Source organism: Salminus brasiliensis, chromosome 2 (assembly GCF_030463535.1).
Source record: "Salminus brasiliensis chromosome 2, fSalBra1.hap2, whole genome shotgun sequence".
Taxonomy (NCBI): Eukaryota; Metazoa; Chordata; class Actinopteri; order Characiformes; family Bryconidae; genus Salminus; species Salminus brasiliensis.
The window spans coordinates 21,673,484-21,698,658 of record NC_132879.1 but is presented as its reverse complement, the minus strand read 5'-3'; the positions used below and the strand labels follow the sequence as shown (position 1 = coordinate 21,698,658).

General features: G+C 39.4%; 2 protein-coding genes across 5 annotated transcripts; both read left to right on the top strand.

The window, feature by feature from the left end:
• Positions 1-1,039: 1,039 nt before the first annotated feature.
• On the top strand, positions 1,040-13,807 carry lsm14aa (LSM14A mRNA processing body assembly factor a). 4 transcript variants are annotated; one of them, XM_072670322.1, is made up of 9 exons: positions 1,040-1,433; positions 3,017-3,174; positions 3,353-3,491; positions 4,338-4,604; positions 4,840-4,923; positions 6,514-6,693; positions 7,319-7,481; positions 7,710-7,950; positions 9,175-13,807. In XM_072670322.1, exons 1-9 carry the CDS (start codon positions 1,313-1,315, stop codon positions 9,193-9,195), a joined length of 1,374 nt encoding a protein of 457 aa, XP_072526423.1. In that variant the 5' UTR covers positions 1,040-1,312; the 3' UTR covers positions 9,196-13,807. The 4 variants fall into 4 exon arrangements, with proteins under 4 accessions (XP_072526423.1, XP_072526440.1, XP_072526414.1 ...); XM_072670339.1 differs by having other exon boundaries at positions 1,041-1,433; positions 4,338-4,517; positions 9,172-13,807; XM_072670313.1 differs by having other exon boundaries at positions 1,041-1,433; positions 9,172-13,807.
• Positions 13,808-15,495: 1,688 nt separating this feature from the next.
• gpia (glucose-6-phosphate isomerase a) lies at positions 15,496-24,787 on the top strand. Its single transcript, XM_072670298.1, has 17 exons — positions 15,496-15,729; positions 16,835-16,925; positions 17,934-18,002; positions 18,468-18,587; positions 18,727-18,810; positions 19,489-19,635; positions 20,308-20,379; positions 20,501-20,545; positions 20,937-20,990; positions 21,288-21,348; positions 21,522-21,565; positions 22,329-22,481; positions 22,630-22,759; positions 23,388-23,464; positions 23,701-23,905; positions 24,062-24,128; positions 24,350-24,787. Exons 1-17 carry the CDS (start codon positions 15,611-15,613, stop codon positions 24,471-24,473), a joined length of 1,662 nt encoding a protein of 553 aa, XP_072526399.1. The 5' UTR covers positions 15,496-15,610; the 3' UTR covers positions 24,474-24,787.
• Positions 24,788-25,175: the final 388 nt, after the last annotated feature.

The window sequence follows — 25,175 nt, the reverse complement described above, 5'->3', positions numbered from 1 at the left end:
CCTGTCCTTCAAAACAAAACAACATTACTCCAGATAGCCATAAAACATTGCAGTACATCGGCATAAAGGTTTATTATTTAGTTAATGAATACTGGCATGTCCTTAATAGGAATACATACAAAAGGTTTCACTTTTTTAAAAAGAAAAGTGCTGGCAAACAGTTTTGTCGAGTGCTAGGCTTAACCCTTTAAAGTGGGTATCATATTTGACACACATTTGAATGTTTAAGACCTATACAACATAAGTGTGATCATTAAATTAATTATCTTAAACATATACTAAATCATATATAAATAATAACAACTACATACATAAAAAAAAAATCATCAATTTCATCAATAAGAAAATATTAACAGATGCATGTTTTCTGCTCCATGATGTATACACCAGGAAAAACATACAGATTTCCAGGTTTAAACTTACTTCAGTAAAACTTAGTACTTAAAACTTGAATACAAATATTCAAAGTAAGAGTTTTATTTTTTTTAATAGTTGTCAACTGTAAGCAATGAATCCTAGCTGTATCAAATATACATTACAAAATAAAAGTCATGCATGCAACGTGTTAGTTTTTAACAATAAGAAGTCAGAAGGTTAAATAAACATTGCAGTTTTGAAGATTTAATATTTTCTGGCAAATGTTTGATGGTTCAGGCTTTAAAGAGTTTAAATTAGCTAGCTAGCTAGGTGTAGCTGTTGTATTAGCTATATCGCATATATAGCTATTTTTAATTCATTTATTTTTTTGTAAGCTCACAGTTAATTTTATTTTATTAATCGTTAATCTGACATCAACACAGTAGGGCAACATTAAAAGCGTTTATAGGTTAAACAGGTAACAGTGTAATAAAAAAAAAACAGATGGAAATTACAACACCTGAAACCAATGACTGTAAAAACAAAAAATGCAGAAAAAACATGCAAACAGTTGACAGAGAGTATCGTCCTGTCTCGACCTTTCCAGAATCTGAAATAAGTTTGTAGCTGCTGTAGTGGTTCATTAGGTAAATGTAATGTACAGACCAAGGTAAACAGATCCGCCCAGCCAGAAGCTGCAGCTGGATGCGACTCTGGGGATTAGCAGCTAAAACGGCTTGCCATCGTGACGCCACTTCCCTGTGCTGGGCTGAAAATGAAGGCGGCCATGTTGTGGTGGTGAAGCGGAGCAGTGACTGTGTACAAATCCTTCTTATTCAATGAAGTGAACGAGTACTGCCGCGGAGTCCTGCCTGTCACCGAAACCTGACTGAAGTGGTTCTGAGGAGGGAAATCTATCCACTTTAACTGTAATCTTGCCGACGCCAAGGCCAAAATGAGCGGAGGGACCCCGTACATCGGGAGCAAAATCAGCCTCATTTCCAAGGCCGAGATCCGCTATGAGGGCATCCTCTACACCATCGACACCGAGAACTCCACCGTCGCCCTGGCTAAGGGTAGGTCCTCAGCCTAGGAGCCTTGTAAAACCCAGCATACTGACATGGACACACGTTCTCTGAGTCGTTCACTTGTAGCATGCAGAGGTGGCAAGTCCAGATCCGGAAAGTAGAAATCCAGCCCAGGGTTTGCTTGCGAACGGCTTGGGCGGCCGCACAGGCAATCGGTACAAAACCCTGGAGTGGATTTTTACTTTCTGCACCTGGATTCGCCTCCTTTGCATGTCAGAGAAGTATAACTGACGTGTATAAATGAACAAGTGCTGGCTAACCTGCCTGGTTTATTTGGGAGAAAGGCTGCCTGTTTGTTCACAACACCTGAAAGGAGCGGTTGGAGACATTAACAGCCCTGTGCGGAGCTCTGGGGCTAATATAGCCAGCTAGCTAGCTAAGATGCTACTGTAGTGTAGTGTAGTGTAGCTTAGCTTAGCTAGCTAGCTAACGTCACACTAGCCTGCTCGACATGCTGTGTGTTTGTTTATGTGGCTCGCTAACGCCAGGTACGTGGCTAACAACTATCCAAATAAAGTTGTTTGGCTAATTATAACGAGACGAGTGACTTAAGAAGTCAGTAGGGTTAGTCAGACTGCTGAGTCTTAGCTACATTAAAAAGACAGGACATCAGACCTGAACTCCTCTTAAGTGCAGTGTTCATAAAACATCTGCGTAATTCAGTGGTTAAGGTGTGCGCCTCTCAGTCTGTCTGTGTTTTGGTGTGAAATGCTTTATTGTAGAGAAACTAAAACGATTTTGATCGCTTTACTACAGAGCCTGTCAGGGCTGAAAATGATGTTAGCTAGCTAGTGCTAGCTGTAGGTACGTAAAACGTAGCTAGCACTACCTAACTATAATAAATCCTTCCCTTGGTTTAGTAAGTCAGTCCCTCAATTTAATAAACCAATCCCACAGTTTAACAATCATTCCCCCCAATTATATAAAAATAACAAAATTAAAAACAATTACGGTTTATTAAACTGAGGAAACTGTATGTCTATTCTTTGTACAGTGGCGCTGTAGAAAATACAGCTATTTGCTATGCAAAGCGACCTGTGATCCCACGTGTGTCTTAAGGTCTTATGTATGACTTGATGTAATGTTGAAAATGATAAGAGTGTTAAATCTGGGGGGAAATATATTTTTTTTATATACATGTTATTGGTGTTGTATATTGTGCCTTTGAATTCCCTGCTTTAAATAGATATTAATTTTAGGTTACAGTCTTTCATGTATTTCAGACCCAGGCAGTGTAATTTTATGAACATTGTGTAATAACTTTTTATAATTAAACTATTAAAATATTTAGGGGATCATTTTGTGCAATACCAATGTGAATGGTTTTGTTTGCATCTTAAGTATTTCATTATGCAGAATGTTTGGAAAATCAGTGGATTTCTCCTTCAAGTTGATTAAAGTGAGTGAGCAGGCTGTCCGCTAAGCTACAGTGTACTTGGTTACATCAGCAGCTTATGACTGATCGTGACAGTTTGCCAGCCAGCTAAGGCTTGATACTCACTGTAGAGGTGACCAGCATTGTTGGTCCTTTTTATATTTTCAGTGATTGAGCTCTTAAGTTTTCTTTTTAGTGCGCTCCTTTGGAACTGAGGATCGCCCTACGGACAGGCCTATACTGCCCAGGGATGAGACGTATGAGTACATCATCTTCAGAGGCAGTGACATTAAAGACCTGACAGTTTGTGAACCTCCCAAACCAACTTTGCCTCAGGACCCTGCCATTGTTCAGGTATGAAAACCAAGAAATTGTTTCACCATTAGAGAGAGAGAGAGAGAGAGAGAGAGAGAGAGAGAGAGAGAGAGAGACAGAGAGAGACAGAGAGAGAGAGAGAGAGAGAGAGACAGAGAGACTCTGTGTGTCATGATTAAGCTGATGCATGTAATATCGTGACCATGTTCTTTTTCAGTCTTCTATGGGATCATCTTCTGCTCCATCTTCTTTCCATTCGGGAAACTCTTATGGACTGTTCAAACGGGCTCCAGTGTCCCCATATAGCCAGTTCACTGCCAGCCCGTTAGTGTCACCCCCATTTGGGGCTGTTGGAGGTAAGTGTCTCAAGTATAAATAGCATGCTCAAAAGTAATGTTACCAGATTGAAAATTCAAAATCTGCCAAAAGACTTAATGAACACCATATGTTACTCCACATTCCAGGAGATGTTAACCAAAGGAGCAGCAATAATTATATTATTACTATTATTATTATTACTATGACTACTACTACTAATATTATTATTATTATTATTAGTAATAATAATAATAAAAGACTATTATAGTGTGAGGTCATTAGACATTAGTGCAACAAGTCAGTGTTTTGATGAATGAGGCACAGTTCAATTTGCACCATAGTTTGGATCTCACAGTTTAGTAGGAGTTTAGCGCAACCAATTGTAAAAAGCATGATTTAGGTTTCTTTAAATATGTTGAAAGAACAAATTACAGTCATGCAAGTTCCTTCCAGTGCCGTATAGTCCCCCATGAGGTAGTCAGTACAGCCTGTAGTAAATTAGGCAGTAAAATGTAAACGCTAGCATGCTGCATAAATACACACACGTATATACATACACAACTGTCCGACAACATGGACACACCGTCCCCGTCCCATTCACCATGATAAAAGGACAGATTGGCACTGAAATACTTGTGTTTACTTTTCATTTCTAGGGGATGGGTGTGGGGGCAAACAAAACTATAGTTACCATAGCAGTACTTCAAAATCCGCTACAGTTCCCACAATACCGAGCAAATCCAACTACTTACAGCATAAGGTTACAAAGGGTACGCATGCTTGTGAAATTTGCAGATTTACTCTAAAGGAGTGTACTATATATTCTCTGTGCAAGATATGCATCCATGAGACTTGTCTTTTAGAGCCTTTGTTCTTATCTATAGCTCGCAGCAGTCCTCCTCTGGAGTCCTTGCAGAAGAGCCCACCACTGGAATCCACTGCACCATCAGCTGCTTCTGTTAGCACAGCTGCATCTGCACTGGTGGGCCGGAGGAGCCCCATTGCAGCACGGCTCACCACGCCTGGTAGCCAGAAGCCCCTGGACGTCCCAGAGCAGAGGAGGGGTGAGGGCCAGCCTAGGCTATGGTCAGGACTCAGGCATGCTGCAGGAAATGAGGCTAGTGTAGTTCGCTCAAGCTATCAATCAGCAGGTGAGGGCAGAGGTGAACTGGTTATTTTTAGATAAGCCAGTTTTCTTTGTTTTATTGATATGTACTTTGTTTTGTGTATTTCTGAATTCTTGTGTGAACTGTGAGAAATGTTAAGCCTGGCAGTTGGCCAAATATTCTCAATGAGATTCAAAGGTATGATATTCAGATGTGTTGCGTTTGTGCGAAGACAGTTTTTGAAGACTTCCGGGTTTTTAAGATCGGTATACCTTCCCAGGCACTGATGCGCCAAAAGTGGCCACCCGACCTGAGCCTGATCAGTCCAGAGGTGAAAACAAGGATGCCTCTAAGCGGCAAGCAGGTTATTATGTTTGCCGTAGTGGCCTTTAATGCAGCCATACTATCAGACTCTTAAAACTGCATGCCAGATTTCTACATCTTCTGCTTTTCATGTACGTAACACTCATGTTCCAGCTGGTTAAGCTCCAGCCCCATTCACAGTGAAAAGTGTCTGGTTTGTTGTGGAATGTAATGTAGTTCAACCTCCATGCCAAAGTCCTTTTTTTCAGAGTAGTGTCCTCATGAGTTCAGAAACGGGGGCCTGCAAAGTAGTCAACATGTTACCAGTAATTACATAAAAATAGAGATTTGGGTGGGTTGTAGGTTATCGGAACTACCTTGAAAACATAAATTTATGGTTAAGTTTAATGTTTATTTCTGAAATTATGTTCAATGAAAAACAATTAATAAAACAATTGAAACTGCATATTAAAAGTCATGCGGAAGGTTTTGTTCTAACAAGTTGAGGGAATAAAGGTGCCAGAATGTGTAAAAGTGTTTTGCTACATCTTAAAAAGCTTAATGAAATAGTCATACACTTTTCCAGACTACTATTATAGTTTTCATACTTTTTTTTTTGTTTTGTTTTTGCATGCTTTTGGAGTCGGTCTGTATCCATTTTAGGATCAAAATCAATTGGATCATTATGTGAACTAGGACTTTAGTGTATAGTCATTTGTGTAGTAGTTTTGTGTCTTTCATTCATATTTTCCAAGCTTTAGTTACTTGTGTGTTTTGTCCCTGAGAGGGGTGGTGGGGGAGTTTGGGGGAGTGGTAGGTGGTGCAGAAACGCATCACTTACTTTAAATGTTCTATTTTCTGGGAAGTAAAATAGTCCCAGGCAAGATTATAAGGTTGCCTGATACTTTTTTTGTGGCAGTGCAATAATAAGGGTTTTTAAGATTTTGTGTCTTAATTTAGAAATGTGTATTTCACAGAAAAAGGGTCATTTCTAAAACAAAATTTTGCTATTGGACATGAGGTTGATCTATGCATTTTCTCACATTAAACTCACTGTGTGATCACATTTACACTTTTACACATTTTTACACATGATTTATTCTTAAATCAAATCTATGAATATTATAAATGAGGCCCTGAAAATTTGTTGTTGTGGAACACCATTGGGGTATTTCTTTAAGGAGAAAGTGTTGAATTGTTCAGGCATGAGGCTTGTGCTTTGACAGAAAGACTCCTAAAAGTTGATGATACCTAAGAAATGCAAAGTTATCTGGTCTGGGCTTTTTTTTGTCTTTTGTGTGGAGTCTTGAACTAATCTGTAAACCATTGCTCCTAGATTGCTTCCCCTCATTAGCTGTCTGCATGTCATCTTCAGATCAATGGCATGCTCATGTAGATGCCAGCAGTATCTAGATCATAATGTGTGTGTATGTGTTGCTTTTGCAGTTTTATGTATGTGTTAAAGTTTTAAACCTGAATCTGTCCAAAAATCAGCAATTCTCCTTTTGCTTTGAATACATCCCAATGTGTTGAAGTGTGTGTTGGATGTATAAACCTTTTTTTTTCTTCCTCTATTTCTATCAATATTTCTGTAGTTGAATTGCAGATTGTGTGATTAGTGAGTGTCCTGATGCAAATGTTTGTCATGCAGCTGCAGGCCCACCAGCTCCCCGTCGTGGTCGTGGGGGAGGACATCGTGGGAGAGGACGTTTCCCTGTGAGGAGAGATGGACCAATGAAGTTTGAGAAAGACTTTGACTTTGAAAGTGCTAATGCCCAGTTTAACAAGGAGGAGATTGACAAGGAATTCCAGAGCAAACTCAAACTGAAAGGTAAAGGTTTTTTCCCGTTTATATTAGACACATTTGCCTAATGCTATGTCTGCCTGTCAAAAATGTGTTAGACAAGCCATTATAAATCATGTTGGAAATTGTCAGGCGAATTTCTTTGAAAAATGTTTGTTCCTGTGTAAGGATGCTCTGGCACAGGGTTGGTTTATGCTGTAATGATAACCATGCCAAAAGTATTATTAGTTATTTTTGATTCTACAGCCGGCCTGCTCTGGGAATTTACAAGAGTACTGTTGGTCATGCTCTCGTTGGCAGGAAGAAAGGCAGTGTTATGGTCACTGTTGCTCTGGCAGATAGCTGGCCTAATGTTTAAAGCCGCTTGGAGATGCTTGGAACTGGAAAATCCCCCCCATCCTACCTCTCTTAACTAAGATTGTAAAGTTCAGGCAGTTGAATTCTGTATGAGTGAAATGATGGCAATTATCAGCTTTGGGGCCCTGTGAGTTTTGTGCTATGTAAAAGGGGAAAAAAGGCAAAAACTTGCTTGCAAACATTTAATTTCTTTGAATTATGATGACTGTACTTTGATGAAGTTGAATGCCATGATATAGGGTGTACTGTGATATTTTATTCTTTTTAAATCATGTATTTTCTTATGTGTATTTAGATGAGAAGACCGAGAAAGCTGTGAATGGGGAGGATAAGGGTGACTCTGGGGTAGATACTCAGAATAGTGAAGGCAATGCTGAAGAGGAGGATCCGCTAGGCCCTAACTGCTACTATGATAAATCAAAGTCGTTCTTTGACAACATCTCCTGTGACGATACTAGGTTGGTACTTTTTCTTTTTTTTCTTCTGTCCTTTATTTTCACCTTCCAAAGTCTGATATTCCTTGAGTGGAAAGACACTGTACTATAATGTTCATTGAATTCTTCCTTTAACATTAACTACTCTAAAGACTTGTGAGAATTCTGTTTTTCTCATGATGTCCAGACTGTGTATTTCCTTTTTATAGCATTAAGCAATAAAACAATGGTTTATTAATTTTTTTTTTCTAGGGAGAGGAGGCAGACCTGGGCAGAGGAGAGGCGGATGAATGCTGAGACGTTTGGGCTCCCGTTGCGCCATGGCAGAGGGCGTGGAGGTTTTCGGGGTCGTGGATCCATGGGCTTTCGCAACAACCGTGGGCGTGGAGCCAGCCGGGGATCATTTGGAACCCCGCACACGGGTGGTGGTGGTTTCAGAGGCGGGTACAGAGGAGGCCAGGGAGGAAGGGAGTTCTCTGACTTTGAGTACAGGGTAATGTATTCTGTACACATACCATAAAATCTAAATTTACCGTATATGTCCCTGCTCAGTCATTGTTATTTGTGATTGTATAATGCAGGCTTAAACCAGCCCATTTGGCTCAGTCTGCCACACGCAATCACTGATCCACATTTTTCCTGTTAATGTGTTAATTGTTAATGTGAACAATACTGGCAGTTGTTGGCTAATTAGACAATTGCATGAATGACTAGGTATACATAATTTCCTAACAAGGTGCTAGGTGAGTGCATGTTTGGCTACACTGCCCTCTTGTGACACGGTGGCTAAAATAGGATTGTCCAAAGTCTAGGCTACAGCTGAGGAACCTTGCTTTTCTAGGTAATTTTACAGGATCCTTCAGATGTTACCGAAAAATGTGTCCTTTGATTCAGAAAGATTAAAGAATGCTGTAGGGGTGAGCAATATGTATTTTGTATTATGTATATTGACCCCACACATTTTAATATAATATAGGCTCATGTTAGCGTAGCTGCCTAAAGTGCATGACTGAAGTTTAAAATAAATAAACAGACTGCACCAGGAGACGAAATACAGACACTCCAGCCTCTCAATCTACATCCTTAGATTTAATTACTAGACATGGATCATCTTTACTCACACGGAGAAGGTTTGACTTTGAAAAGACAACATTTGAAAAATGACAGGAAAAAAGGATAGTCTGCAAATGTAGAAGAGCAGTTGCTGACAACTGAACAACTAACCCGCACAGAACATAACAAGGTACACACGTTCTCATTATAAAATGGTGGTGTGAAAATTCTGTTGGCCACTTTGTGATGGTTTACAGTTTTTAGGAAATGTCATTAGTAAGCAGTTATTAATATAGTACAGTATAAGACTTTTACAAAAAGCAATAATAATGATAGAAAATATAGTCTAAATATATTTTTTAAATATCTACTTATTATTTTCTACAGAATACCTTTTTTGGGGGGGGGGGGGGGGGGGTTGTCGTCAATATCACACACCCATAGGATCATCCTGGTGTCTGTAAAGCCTGCTCAGTGCTATACCAGTGCTAGCCAGGCCTCTCCTGTCTTAGCTGTAGCCTGGAAATTGAATAATATATATAGTTAATAATAATGTGTGTCCGCTAAGAAATGAGTACCAAATTAATTTGATAGGTAGTCACTGTCTGGTATTTGGGGTGTTGGATGTTGTCTGACTTTGTTTCTTTTATGCTTTTCCCAGAAGGACAACAAAGTAGCTGCATAGTGCAAATGGGAGCTGGGTCCACCAGAAGATCGAACTACATTTTTGGTCACTACTTTTGACAACAGGAATGAAGAGAATTTCTAGATGTATATTTGTCACCAGCACTGGTATAGACCACTTAAAGGGTGGATGTAAATGCAAGTTCTTTTCCATGTCTTCTTAAGTATTGGAAATGTTTCAGCCTTTTGAAATGTTAATCTGACAAGAATATTTCCAGATGGATGAATTTGTGTATATGCATGTTTCAGAGGGACTTGAGGTTTTCTTTTCTTTCTTTTTTTTTCTTTTTTTCCTCTTTTCACTACTAAACTTATATTAGCTGTAAAGTAATAGTGTACATATGCCCACATACTGTGAGTACTTTAATCACTGAAAATAGCTTTATTATTATTATTATTATTTGGTTTGAATATAAATTCCCTCTTTAGCACCAGAATAGCCAGTTTGGGTCTCAGTTACAGCTTTTTACCGTATTTTTCTACTTACTCACAATATTCACCCAACATAGGTAGTCAGTGTAATAACACTTCACCTGTGCAAACAGCTAGTGTGTGGTGTTGGATTTCCTGAGGAGGGGGGGTATTTTTGTTAGATATCTTCTCTAAACTTTGTGTTTGAGGTTCATAGTTTATAATGGAAAACATTTCTCATGTGTGAGCTGTTAGGCACGGACGCTGACTCTGTTGAATAGGAATTTGTCATCGTAAGACATTTAAAGCATTGTTTCCTGTACTTGGCTGCATGGCCTCTGCAGGAGAAAGCGCAGTCCCAAAAATGAATATGGAGTTGCCCACTGTACTTGGCATACATGTGTTGTAGCTGTGTGTTATTGACTGTGTTAGTTTTAAGCTGTAATCCATTAATTCTTTTTGACACCATCGTTTGGAAGTTAGATGACGGAGAGTAAAATTTCAGCTTTACAGGAAAGGGAAGAAACCTTAACTTTTCAGTGTTCAGTGTACAGAGCTTTTATTCCAAGTAATTTTGGAGCATTTCTATTGGTCTATTCATCATGAAATTGACACAATGTGAAAAACAACTGCCAAATTTGTCAAATATTCAGATATGTCAAAAGTGAAAAATGGAGATACAAGCTTTTTGCATAAGCAAAACGATATGTTGAAACATCTTTAGAAATGCACACATTTACAAATGTATGAAGCTAAAACAGGTGATGCAATGCTTTTGAGTTTTGTCAGGGTCCTACGCAATGAGATGAGCACTGAGAATAAGAAATTTAAACACTTCTTTTTTTGAATTGTACATACACTTAATCTTCAGGCAGAGCCTATTTATTAGAAATCATCGCGGCCACTGGCAAAGGTTTTGTTAAAGTGGACACGCTTGACATGCTATAGTTTGTAGGGCTTTACATATAAAGCTTTGTGATGTGCATTTTGATCGCACAAGGAGCAGCAACAGATACAAAAACTGGCATCTGGCTGTCGTAGTCCGGTTTTAATGTGCTCAATAGAGCAATGTAAAGCTGATACGACTTTGGTCTGGATGTGCTATAGTCATCTTGTGAGTTTAACAGTGGTGTCAATAGCTGCATTGCAACCTGTTACTGGCCATGTTGGACAGCGTGTGGGCTTGAAATGTACCTGATCGGTTTGGCCACTTGGGGCACTCTAGCACATATACATTACCAGAGTATTTGCTGATGATGCATAAATCTGCTGTTGTGAGTATTTCAGTGGTCTGTGTACCCGCGCAGAAGCTACACTAGCTGAGTGTAGCGAGTAGGTGAATGTAATGTACAGTAAGGCCGTGTGCGTGTCATTCTCCGCTGCAGAAGGCTGTTTACTTTTAATTAGTTTATTGTATTACTCTTGCATTGCCTGTATAGCTGTGTGGAGCTGGAAGTGGCCGCTGTATGTTTTATAATATCAGTCATCAAATGTAGAGCTAACACATCCTGCCGAGTCAGGTTGCACTAGCATGCTCACCTGGTGAAATTCGACTGGAAATCATAAAATTTGACTTTTTAACTGTTCAGAGTGTGTGTACACGTTGTAAGTTCCTGTTTACACCTGTGGTTGGTGTGCATTATGTGCAATCTGTTCATAGTCCCACTTCCAGTTAGATGTTTCACTGTGTGTGGAGTAACTACTGCGTCTAAAGTCCCTATTGTTCCGACTTATCAGAAACGCTCTGCTTATCGAATACTCTGTATGGTTTTTGAGTTGCAGCTCTTCAAATTTGTTTAGGATCTCTCTGATTTGATGGTAGAAGGTTTAATGTTTTTTGTTGTAAAGCTGACACTGCAGGCAGATGAACTGACGTCATAAATAGCAACCACTGCAAATGTATTGTTATGAATGAGCGTCTTTGCCATATTTTACTGTTATCCACACCCGCTTGTGGCAAGACAACCCAACAAAACACCCTTTCACTCTGTAAGCACTACACAAACACTACACTCCGTACTCTCAACCAAATATGGGGCACTGTCACTATGAACAAGCACAGTCGGAAAGGTTGCTTACAATAATCTCGTATTCAGCGTAACGCACTGCTTCTGAAAACTTATGCTCATGTAAAGAATTGTAGAAACATTGTAGAGTCAAAGACCCTGTTTACACCTGGTCACTTCATGTGACTAGTATCTGAATGGTATTCTGATGAGAGTTTAGCCACAATCGTTTACACTTGGTACACTTGCATAGTGCGTCTCTGGTTGGTCAGACTGAAATCTGATTGCTCTGTGGGACAGAATATGTGAATTCGCTTGTTGCACAGCAATTACTACAGGTGTTTTGGTTGTCAAGACTGCTTTAATGTGGCTCAAATGCGTCTCGGACCACTTCCTGAGTGCCCAGATTTGTATCTGTTATAAATCCTGGATGCATTTACTCTTGCATTTTTATGTGGCTTGGCCTTATCTAGATATAATACTAATAGAAGTGTGAAGTGACCAGGTGTACATGGGGTCAAAGTAGAAGAACATACTCTGTCCATGTTTACTTGAATGCTGGCACGCAAGTAAATTAACTAATTAATATGGAACTAAGCTGTGTGAAACACTCAACACTTAACACTCACTAAACACAAATGACCCGGGCCCAGTTTCCCAAAAACATCTTAGTGTTAAAAGCACCTTGGTGGGTAGAGCGAGTGTACGCGGTGATGCTCACTCAACCAAAAATGCTTTCAGGAAACCGCAGCTCTGCACATCACATTTCCATACTCTTCTCCTATTCCTAAAAGCCCCCACTGTCTGATGTAGAAGCTGCAGCCTGGTTTTAAAGTTTGTCTCGACTACTTTTAATTGTGATCACAAATTGTGAGAATTTAATTAATTTAAATTTGACTGTGCTCCCTTCTCAGTTTCTTGTTTGATTTCACTTTCACTGGCTAGGAATGTGTGTTTGTGTGTGATTTATTCTCAGGCCATTTGTTATTTTCTTTCTCTGTCCAGGAATTTAATATTAATTTGTTATTATTGGGTCAAAGGAGGTCATCCTCAGTACAGATCGTTAAATAGTGGTGTTATTTAGTAGTAGATTTATTTTGTGGATTATGTCCCTAACTGCGATACGACATCGCCAAAAGGTTCTGCTCTCCTAATGTTAGCCACCCGGTGTCTTTCACCCTTCCACTTCCTTTTAACTGCAGATCAGTTGGGTGCATTTCTGATATGGACTTTCGCAGCAATAATTTTTTCCGTTGTCTTGTTTGAACATTGAACAGCTGATAAAATTCCTGGGTGCTATAAAATAGCGCAGCCAATAGCATATGGAAGTGCAAGTAGCTACTTGTAGAGCAAAACGTGGTTTGATTTGTGGAAATAGTTGAGAAATACCCAGCTGCACTTGTTTAAGTACAGTTTCTCAATCCTTGACAGCTTTACTGTACTTTAAGCATGGCTGACTTTACATAGTTCTTCTGGATGTGAGCGTTTATAATGGAATCGTAAAGACTTCAGTCTTAAGAAGATGAAGAAAATGTCATTCTCATTCATCGATGCTAATTTACAATGTTTTGCACACTGCCTGAACAAGTAATGGTTATAATGGAATGTCCACTTTAGATTTTATCAGATGTTTAAGAATGTTGTAATGAAACAATTCAAGAGACTCAGCTTTACCATTTTAATCGGTATGAATTGTTCATTTAGTTATGAAATAATTACTTTAGGCATGTATTCCTTTTTTTCTTTTCTTTTTTTATTTTTGGAGCTAATATAATATCCAGCTTTCTTACACAGGTACACAGCATCTGTTTATCTACTATTTCTAGCATATGAAAGCAGAATCAGGTCCTGCTGATTCATGATCAGTATGTTTCATTTAGAGATGTGATATACATAGATCCAGATATTCATTTGCATTCACTCTTGGACCTGTAACACACAGGCAGCATGCTGGGATTGTCAGAAACCACCAAATTGTGATGTATGGCAGTGCTTGTGAGGCAGATACTGTTACTGACATGTCCTGTGAATTGAGTGTCACCAGTTTCTTTCAGTGTTGATTTAACTTTGCATTTCTTTCTTTATGTACATCCACAGTAACATCCATGTTCATTCTCAGCCCCAGCATGGGGGATGTACCTCGGTGTAAAAGGGTTTTTACTCTGAGACAAAAATAATAAACAGTCTTTAATTGTCCTTAATTGTGCTTTCTTGGTGAGTTTGGCTTCTGTAGAGTAACTTGAATGACATGGGTATTGGAAGTATGGAATCAATATGGAAAACAAGCCTGCGTATGGATATTAAGTGGTCTGTTTTGTGGAAAATGTAATTTAAAAATCATGTTTAATGTAGCTTAAAGAAAGATAATGTAAAAATGTACTATGCACATCTTGGCCCATGTGGTCCATATGTGGAAGAATTCTGTTGCAACAGCTGTGTGTTATGTATATATTTTTAATACCAAACCAACACATTTGTATACACTACATGGTCAAAAACATGCACATCTCTTAAATTAGTTTGACTATTTAAGTTTGGCAAACACTGTCTGGAGCCAACCTTAGCATAGGGAATCGTTTGGAACTATTGATTTGGATTCTATAATGGTTGATTAACATTTGAGTGTCTGCATACTTTTGACCTTGTCGTTTGTGTCTGCTAACTCTGCTTAAGCCAGCCAGATTTAACTGTAGTGGGTAATAACATGGTATTATGGTAGACTGGAGTTTTTCCACTTCACACCCAAAAAAAAGGTCCTTTAACAAAACTCTTGCCTCTACATTCGCCTACCAGTGCAACTTCACTCAAATATAATGGCTCTGTATAAGCATGCCAGCAAAATGCTAAAAATGTGCATTTATGGCGTTTAGCTGGCGCTCCGGAGCTTAAATTGTGTTACGCTGGTCTGTAGCTTTAGTGGTAAGAGTCCTTTCACAAGACTTACACAACATGACCAAAGGAACTGAACTGCATTATTCACAGGGAGGGCTAAATTGTTACCCACTACACACCCACCTATACATGCTGAATTTGTTAGGAGGGTAACAACCAGCCTATCAGATAATTTAGCACCTAAGCATCTTTGCATCTGGACATACACTGATCTGCCATAACATTAATACCACTAACATATGAACTGAAAAACATTGGTTATCTTCATCTACAGTGGCATCTGTCAAGGGGTGGGATATATTAGGCAGCAGGTGATCAGTCAGCTCTTGAAGGTGATGTGTTAAAAGCATGAAAAATGGGCAAGTATACGGATCTGAGCCAAATCAGGATGACTGGATCAGAGCATCTCCAAAACATTGTTAGATTATTTTCTGGTATGCAGTGGTCAGTATATACCAAAAGTGTCCCAACAAAGGAGAGCCAGCGACAGCGTCAGGGCCACCTAAGGCTCTGTAATGTGAGCAATGGAAGGCCCACCACACAACTTACAGGTCTTGGTGATCGGTGTCTGAGACATCATGTGATGTTGACCACATGCAATTACAGCTTTATTAAACAGTTATATTGACCTATATTTATTCGAGGGAGACCTTTACAAACTAAAGCTTAGGTGTTCCACATTAGTCAGTGTCCCACATTGTGGCATCCTATCAGTCACAGAATAGAGGAACGAATTAAGTCTGTTTTTGGTAAATAAATACACCCCAAAGTCATAATTGTGACCATTTAAGAGGAAAATACAAGACCAGGCAGGACATGGTTCCTTTAACAGTATTAGCTGGAGTGCACGTGGTTGGTTAAAGTGATGGGGTCCACTCTTCTGATGGGTGTAAAACACGTGCTTTGGCTCTGAAGTATGATGGTAGCCTGTCTGGGGTGTCTTGACAGTGTCGTGGTGGGCGTGGCCTCATCAGGAGGTCTGCTATTGGCGTTTCTGCTGTCGTTGCCTCCCACTGAAGCTGCACTTGCCCTCTTCATCCGAGTGATTGCAGTGACTAGGCAGGCAGCTGGACTGAGTGTAGGACCACCGACCATCTCATCACCAACATGGGGCTAACTAACGATCCCAACTACCGAAAACTGGAGCAATGGTACAAATCAAACGCTGGAGGTCTGAACATGAGGCAGATGTTCGACGCCGACAAGGACAGGTTCTCAAAATTCAGGTAAAGCGCATGGCTTCCGCAGTTCCAGCGAATCAGCTGCGCGTAAAAGAGTGCATAAGGGCAGAGGAGAACAGGTCGTGCAGAATAGGACAGTGTAACTTCTAACGGATGCTAGTGAAATCCTGATCACTCTCTTTTAGCCTTAGCGTCAGTATCCTAAGCTTTCAGGATATTGCAACACGACCACTTGTAGCAACGTCCCATTGCGCCGAACTGATAACGCTGTTAAATCTGGAAATCTGGATTCTGCCCCTTTTTTCATAGCGTTTCTCCGCGTTTTAACAGATATGAGGAAACCCAGTGCTGGAGTGTATCTCGTGCTCTGTGTATCTTTGCCCTGTTTATTTTGGCCCAGGATGCGCGACAGGGCCTCCTGTCCAGCGTTAGCGGATGCTAAGCTAAAAAGACAGGAACTAGCTGTGCTGCTCTGGATACAAGGTCACTGATCATAGACTGCTCGCACAGGCTTTTAAACTGGGCTTTTAAATGGGTTTCATAGTTTCTGTGTTTACGATCAAGCACGGACTTCATCGTATGCTGTTACGCCCGCGTTTCAGGGTCATTTTCATAACTCCATTAGCCCTTGCATGTGTGAAAAGCTCACTCCTGAAAGCAGCCAGTGAGCTGCGTTATGACTCGATGTCTCGTTAGCTAACCAAGTTAGATAGTAGTCGGAGGGATCATGTCTTGGCTCTTCACAGCGTTTGGAGGAGACCTTAATGAGTCACGAACCGTGTACGCCGCAGAGCGCACGCGTCCTGCTGCTGTGGGCAGTGAAGCTACGTGATGAGCCGCACACACACTCCCGGTGTTCAGTTATGGGGTGATGATGCACAACGACGTAGTGGGTAAACCCCAAATGTAGACTAGCTACAATCCTGAACATGCTTGAAGTGCTTAGTCAGTGTGTGTGATCTACAAGTGTGTGAGATGCAGTGTCCACTCTGATCATGGACAGGCAGCATCCTTCATTAAGGCAGTCACCTTGATTAGCCTAGGCTTCCTATGCTTTCCTTCCTTTTTTGCAAGGATGTGACCAAAATATGCTGTAAAAAGTCTTTTCATCTGCTAATAAGCCTTAATAATATTCTTTTTTTTTTAACAGTTTAACCCTTGAGACTGACGATGGGGACATACTCTTGGATTATTCCAAGAACCTCATCAATGAAGACGTTTTGAAGATGCTGCTTGAAGTGGTACAGTCCCTTTCCTGTAGTTCTATGAGTCTTTATGACATTATAGCTTTCATGAATATGCGTTGCCTTGTCATGCACATTAAAAGGGGGGGGGGTATACTCTTAAAAATACATGTTCTTTATAAAGGAACCAAAAGTGGTTCTTCTATGGCATTGCTCCAAGAACCATTTAATAATGTCAACAGGTTGTGTGTGTGATTGTGTGCTCCTTTGGAAAAAAAAATCTTTCTCCTGCATAATAATGGGATAAGGGCCCCATGGCTCATTTTGCAGTGTAAGGGTGGGGTGGGAAGGTGTTAGCTGTCAACTGTCATCTCTCATCAGTCCTAAACCCATCCAGTAGTAACAGTGACAGTGAGGAGCCACTTAATCCTCCCCAGCATGGTGCATGGATTTAAAGCTTGTGTGCAGATATTTATATACATTGCTAAAGACTTCTGAGCAAATATTATTTTTACATAGCTTTACGGTTTCTATAGAATGATTAATCATCATCTTTATCTTGGCTATTGTAACATGCGGAACAGCTCTGTTTGCACAAGCTTTTGGTGTGACCACAGGTGTGCATCTTGCCTAGTCATCATGACTTCCCAAAAAATCAGTCCTCAATCTGAAGTGGTCACTTTGTGCTGCGTAACATCACACGCATCAGTTCAGATTTTCTGCTAATTTTTCCTCAGCCGAGTCAGAGCATGATAAACGCAATTAAATTGAAATTAGGAACCACTGGCCTAGCTGCTCTAATAACACCCAAAGAGAGGAAGTGAGGCAGCATACAGTCTACCAGTAAATAAATAAATAAATAATAAAAAAAACACAGTAATAGATATAATTAATAATGATTCAAATTATTATTTAAATGATTACAAATATTGAACCAGTGGTTCTCAATACCTCCCTGTAGTCCACTTGCACAGACAGCGTTTTGATGTGTAGTAGTGTAAGTTGCTTATTATTGCTACTAACATATATGCTGGTGTTGCTTATTTTTCTCCTGTATATTCTTAGGCAAAGTCAGTGGGAGTGGAAGCAGCCAGGGACCAGATGTTTGCTGGTGAGAAGATCAACTTCACGGAGGTACTGTCAAACTTGATGGTGTTGAAACCTTGATAGTCAAGTACTGAAAGCTCTGTGGTTCTCAAACCAGTCCTCATGGACTCCCAGACTATCTACTTTTATCCAACACAGCTACCTGAACACGGCATTCAGTGTTTGTGATGAATTGGTTCACCATGATTAATTTTTTGATAAACTGGAATTACATGTTCCCATCTTTGCACTGTAATCGTATCCGATACCTCTGTAGTCTTATTGTTGTCTGTGTGGTGTTCCACGCCTTGAATACTCGTCTGTTGTTGATGCAGAACAGGACGTAATTGCAGAAAACCTCATGTTCTCTATTCTCTCAACTGCTGTTAAATTGCAACATTTCCCTTGCGGCGTGCTTCTGTGTTGTGTTGTGTTATTCATAAGGTAACAGAGCAAATTTGGTTTACCAGAAATCATAAAACACAAACAGCAACAGTGTGTGTCTGTGAGTAGGGCAGAGCTGTCCTCCATATCGCCCTGAGGAACCGCGCTAACACTCCCATTGTGGTGGATGGAAAAGACGTCATGCCTGAAGTGAACAGAGTTCTGAAGAAGATGAAGGATTTCTGTCATGTGAGTAGAGCTGTTTCTTCTTATAATGGAGCAAATGTATGAGGGTTCAGAAAATTAGACCACCACACACCAAAAAAAAAAAAAAATTAATAATTTAATTTGGCTTAATAGTTGTGTTGTGTCTTCTCTTGTTTTGCAGAGAGTGCGCAGTGGAGAGTGGAAAGGCTTCAGTGGAAAGAGCATCACTGATGTGGTCAACATTGGCATTGGAGGATCTGACTTGGTAAGGTGACTCTATGGGATGTAAGAAAGTAATGATACACTTGAGTATTGTGATTATGTGTTTTGCATGTGATTTGAAATACTGTATCGGTCCTTAAAAACACAGTGTTCAATTTTGATTGATCGTTGACATGCAAAGGTTGGTGTCAGACCGTTCATTTTGTGCTGTGTTCAAACCCTGACCACTAGATAGCAGTGTTGTCTTCTGATCTTGATGTTCTAATGGCAGATTTTTTATACTATGACAGTTTTTTCCAAAAAAATCACAACATATATCTTTGCTTACATTATCGTTAATAATAATATATTGCAGTGTTTTGGATTGTAACACCTGTATTGTGGTCCTGTACTGCATCTAATGTGATTTTATTATTATTATTATTATTATTATTATTTATTTCCCCACTAGAATTGTTTCTTGTAAACAATATGGGCTATAAAGCAACATAGGCCTATAAAAAGAATGTGTTAATTTATTATGTTTATGTATAGACTACCAACATCCCATGTTTAATTGAACTAATAGCCCAATGGAGTGGCGATTATTAGGGTCTGTTAATATTTGAATGGCAGTAACATTCCTCTGTAATAATAAAGTAGACTCTATTTATATAGATAGTGGTTTATGTTTTTGTTTATTTCACTATGTACATATGACATAGCTGTATGTCTGTCCCAGGGTCCCTTGATGGTGACTGAAGCCCTGAAACCATACTCTAAAGGTGGTCCCAACGTCTGGTTCGTCTCCAACATCGATGGGACACACATGGCGAAGACATTAGCCCAGCTGAATGCGGAGACCACTCTCTTCATCATTGCATCCAAGGTTGGTGGCTCATCACGCTGCCTTCTAAAGACCAGGTCACCCTGTATGATTTTGAGTTTAATCTGTTAGACAACTGGAGATTTATTTTGGACACCAATTTTTGATTGCAATTGATATTTTGGACACCAATTTATTTCCCTTGAAACCAGCATCCAGTTGGAATTGATTGGATGGGGTGTGGCTATATGCTGCATTCTAACATTTTTTTATGTATAATTTGGATAATAATGTATAATATTCAGTTTATCTGTGGTAGTTTCTGCAGCATATTTTAATTATGCATTTAGGCTCCCTTTTAAGACGTCAATATGAGTTCACCCTGCATCTTAGTTTATGACATTTTCAGGACTCAGTAATTATAAGTGTATATATAATATATATAATAAATAAATAGTGTGCATTATAAACTGTATGTAGTAACTGGTTACATATATTACTTAATGGTCTTATGCTATCACTCTAGCTATTGTTTTATTGGTTATCAGAAAATAAGTGAAAATGTTACCCAAGCCTGAGCAAATGAAATATTATGAGGTTGGGGCATATAAGTGTAAACACATTGCTTAATATGCATTTTAGGCACTGCTTGTAACAAGCCCAGACAGCCTATATAAATCCATACCTGCTTTTAATAGAAGACTATAATGGTAATGCTGTTGGATTTGTGTTTAGACTTTCACTACCCAGGAGACAATTACTAATGCTGAGTCTGCCAAGGAATGGTTCCTGCAGACAGCAAAAGATGTGAGTATTATCATTAGCAAATCTTACCTCTTACATTCAATGTAGCTTAGTTATGTTCCTATAGTATACCTTCTTAAAACATTACATGAGTTGCATAGTAATTCTGTACAATTCTTTGCAGTCTTCTGCAGTGGCCAAACATTTTGTGGCTCTTTCCACCAATGCGGTAAGTCTCTGATTTTGGCCTGCCTGTGTGCTCCATCCATTGTATTTAGAGGTATAATGGTACGCTACAGTCATGGTTCGGTATGCACCACAGTTTGGACCTCACTGTTTGGTACAGGTTCATTACTGCAGGGTAAAAGCAACGTTAACATATTTGTGTTAACACACTCAACCTCCTTGTCCAATACTGTACTAAGTTAAAATAAAATGTAAATGGACCAGAATATCAATTAAATACTTATTTTTAGTTGTTTTACTGCAAACCATGACTGTTTCTTACAAATACGTGTACCTTTACACCCCTAATTGTATTCCTATACATTGTGACTAGTTAGCTTGGTGGTAAATAATATGGAAATGTCAAGGATTGTCTTATTTCCTTCTCTTTTCAGCCCAAAGTGAGCGAATTCGGTATCGACACTGAGAACATGTTCGAGTTCTGGGATGTGAGTATATTTTATAACGTGAAACAAATATATAAAAAGTGCCTGCTAACAATGCAGCTTATGTGTGTGATATGCAATTATGCCTACATGCATTTTACCTTTGTAATGCACGGAATGTCTTCAACATAGACCTTATTGTCACAGTGAATGTGCCAATAGGACTGTATTCATAAATTTAATAAGTGATGATGACCGTGTCCAGTGCATGATTTCCCACATCACGCCTTCTAATAAAGAATGGCTCTGTGGAAATGTGGCAGTATGTGCATTTCTTAACAGTGTGCTTGTTCTTTTTAGTGGGTTGGTGGGCGATACTCACTGTGGTCAGCTATTGGTTTGTCTATCGCGCTGCACGTAGGTATGTCTGCTATGGAATAGTGCTATGGTGCTTGATGGAGCAATACAGAAATGTATGTGCCTATCTAAAGAATGCATTTGTAGCTCCAGGCATCACTGAATGTTGGGGTTTTTGTTGAACATGTGTGATGTTCATTATGACTAGCTGATGCATTTTGGTTTGTCTTGATTCAGGTTTCGAAAACTTTGAGCAACTTCTTGCCGGTGCCCACTGGATGGTATGCACTCTTTGCTCAGTCAACATGTATATAATTATTTAAACTTATGAAATTTAGAAATATGCTGTTTTAATTCAATTAAATTAATGAGAATTCTTTGTTTACCCAACAAGGCACAGTGTACTTGTTTCCTTGTTCTAGCAACCTTAATCTTATCATGGTCTCTTATATAGCTTGTATAATGATGTACAAAAAAACTGAATTCTGTCTGTATATGCTATAACTATAGTACTAATCAAGACTGCCTGAAGGCAACTTTCACTATATGGACAAAATTATTGGGAAACCCTTCCTAAGCATTGAATTCGGATGTTTCACACAGTCCCATTAGCAAGTGTATAAAATCAAGCACCTAACCATGCTCTCAGCATTTACATATGTAAAAAAAGAGTGATTTGTTCTAAAGATGAATTGCAACAGTGGCATCCTATTACAGTACCATGCTCAAAGAAATTTCTTCCCTCCGAGATGCTCCACCATCAACCGTGAGTGGTATTATTGAAAAGTGGAAGTGTTTAGGAACATGTTAAGGTGTACAGTGCATAAAAGTCACCAAAGCTCTGCTGACTCAATAACTGCAGAGTTCCAAACCTGCTGTTGGAGCTGCACATGGGGGACCAGCTCCATATTATTGCCTCAAGATGTACAATGGGATGTCAAAAAAAGCTCCCGTAGACGTCCCAAAGCTTTTGTCCATATAGCGTCTTTACAGCCCTGTTAGACTTGTCAGGAGTAACAGTATTGTTTTCTCCATCTCTCTCAGGATAAACACTTCTGCTCAGCTCCACTGGAGCAGAACGCCCCTGTGCTGCTGGCCCTGCTGGGTATCTGGTACGTCAACTTCTTCCAGGCTGAGACTCAGGCCTTGCTGCCCTATGACCAGTACATGCACCGCTTTGCAGCATACTTCCAGCAGGTTAGTCGGGGGGGGGGGGGGGGGGGTAAATAAATGACATTGTAGAGCAAAGTTAAAGAGACCAAAGGTCTGTAGATAAATATGTAGGTGAGCACTGATATATATATTCAATGTTTGTGATTATTTGATTGATGTTTGACCTCCCTAGGGTGACATGGAGTCAAATGGAAAATATATCACCAAGAATGGTACTCGTGTGAACTACCACACTGGACCCATTGTATGGGGAGAACCAGGGACCAATGGACAGCATGCTTTCTACCAGCTCATTCACCAGGGTACATAAACTCCTTCATGGTCACATGGGGTGGTTTTCTGGTTGGGCTGGGGTTAACTGAAATGTTTAGTTCTGCAATAGATTGAGACTAGGGGTGTAACAGCATGTGCTCAGATGCTCGCTTTACCATTCAACAACAATTTTTCTAATTAGTGCTAAGAAGGAAACCCAGCCTTACAGCTGACAACATAGACCAGAGCAAGTGTTTTTAAAAAAAACTGTTTAAATATTACTGAACTACATTATGTTCATATACAAGATTAGTCGATATTTTTAATAATTTATTGTTGGGTAAAAGAACTGTATACTAAGTTAAAGAAGCTGCAGGTGGGGCTTTGCATAACAGTTTGTGAACCCCTTCCTTAAGCTTTAAGCCATTTAGCAAGTTAGCAGCATGCCAAGCTAAGCTTATTTCAGACACCAATCAGCTTGAGATGATAATATAAATAAATGAAAAGAAACAGTTTTGCTTTTTTCCTGTTGTAGCAAACTGTAATATCTGAACTTCTGTGACTTCTGCATACAGTTACACCCCTGTGTGAGACCACCTTGTATTTTTTTGATTGTCGTCATTGTTGTTGTTGTTGTTGTTGTTTGTTTTGACTACTCTTTGCCTTTCTCATATAAAGGAACTCGTATGATTCCTGCTGACTTCCTCATACCTGCACAATCTCAACATCCAATCAGAGATAATCTGCATCACAAGGTACATTTTCAGAGTGGAATATTGCTATTCTTGCAGGCACATTTTAAAGTCTGTATAAAAGATGATTTGAATATGGTTACAGGTCTAGTAAACCTAAAATGACTTAAATATGATAAGAAAATTCACAATAAAATAAACTATTATCAACAACCGTGTAGAACACAACATGATTAGAATTGATGATATGAAGTGGTGCTGTGTGCATTTTATCACCATGTTTCTTTTGCTCATTTCAGATCCTGATGGCAAACTTTCTGGCTCAGACTGAGGCTCTGATGAAGGGGAAGACTCCAGACGAGGCCAGAAAGGAGCTGGAGGCAGCTGGCAAGAGTGGAGAAGCTCTTGAGAAACTCCTGCCTCATAAAGTATTCGAAGGGAACAAGCCGAGCAACTCCATCATTTTCAAGAAGCTGAGCCCTTTCATGCTGGGGGCGCTGGTTGGTAAGTGAAGAACAGCTTGCTTATTATAGTTTCAAAGTGTGTCTTTACATTACATGATGGTTTGACATTCCTTGACATTCTTTGAGATTCATTCTTTGCTGAAATTGCTAAATTGCTAAAATTATATATATATTTTTATTTTTTATTTTTTTAAAGCGATGTACGAGCACAAGATCTTTGTGCAAGGCGTGATTTGGAATATCAACAGTTATGACCAGTGGGGGTAAGTGGCAGCACTGCTCATTTGTACTCCAGAACCTGTGAACCTAAGGGTCCATTTTAGATCCCATTCCCAGGCCATATGCAGCAAAGCCTTGTATTTAAAATATGATCAGTAATTGTTTAGATGGTCTTATACTTGTAGGAAGTGGCCACTGGGGATCGCTTTTGAACTGTCCACTATAGTGTGGAAAGATCTCATAAAACGCTGTTGTTTGCCTTTAGTGTGGAGCTGGGGAAACAGCTGGCTAAGAAGATTGAGCCAGAGCTGCAGGATGATTCAGAAGTCCACACTCACGACTCCTCCACTAACGGGCTTATCAGCTTCTTCAAGAAAAACCGCGCTTGAATTTTCCTGTCCTCCTTTCTGCCTCACTTCTCTGATGGGAACAATGGATTACGTATTATGCCCTGCCATAGTCCCGGCTTGGTAGACCTAATCAAAGAGGAAGAGCACTTTACATGTCACCTTTTGTTGTGTACTTGAGTGTCTTTGTGCATTGTGAGAGTTGATTGTATTCGTAGACCTTTTGATCAGTAAGGGAATTCCCAATACTGTATGTGCTACAAATTCTGGAAATGCTGTAACCCTTCTTGCAACCTCCACCCTTTGCTTAGTCAACACTGACTGACCAAAATAAATGTCTAATTTGTCACTTGAAATTTTCTCAGTGCATTTTTACAGACGATACCTGAGGAATTAGTAGTCTGGAGTCGTTTGTAATTTCCTCTCATTTATCATTTATTTCCTCTTGTTCAACACTCATTTTTAGGGCAGTGAGTAAATGTAAGCCAGCTGCTCATTATGTTCTCCACAATATCACTATTTTCCGAACATATGAGTTTGAGATGATTATATTTAAGTTTGCATTAAAAGTGTAAAAAAAAATGCATTCATTGATTTTATTGTCTGACCTTCCTCAAAGAAGTTAGGGCTACATATGTAAAAAAAAAAATATATAAAATCACTTAGAAAGTAACACTTGAATTATAAATATAAACACTTAAAATACACATATGAATATAACACTTAAATATATATTTACAAACA

Excerpts from the sequence above, each read along its gene's own strand:
- lsm14aa (XM_072670313.1), top strand. The coding sequence starts at position 1,313 with ATGAGCGGAGGGACCCCGTACATCGGGAGCAAAATCAGCCTCATTTCC. Across the intron at positions 4,924-6,513 it reads TGCCTCTAAGCGGCAAGCAG|CTGCAGGCCCACCAGCTCCC; the intron begins GTTATTATGTTT and ends TTTGTCATGCAG. Across the intron at positions 6,694-7,318 it reads GAGCAAACTCAAACTGAAAG|ATGAGAAGACCGAGAAAGCT; the intron begins GTAAAGGTTTTT and ends ATGTGTATTTAG.
- gpia (XM_072670298.1), top strand. The coding sequence starts at position 15,611 with ATGGGGCTAACTAACGATCCCAACTACCGAAAACTGGAGCAATGGTAC. Across the intron at positions 18,003-18,467 it reads AGAAGATCAACTTCACGGAG|GGCAGAGCTGTCCTCCATAT; the intron begins GTACTGTCAAAC and ends GTCTGTGAGTAG. Across the intron at positions 19,636-20,307 it reads TCTTCATCATTGCATCCAAG|ACTTTCACTACCCAGGAGAC; the intron begins GTTGGTGGCTCA and ends ATTTGTGTTTAG.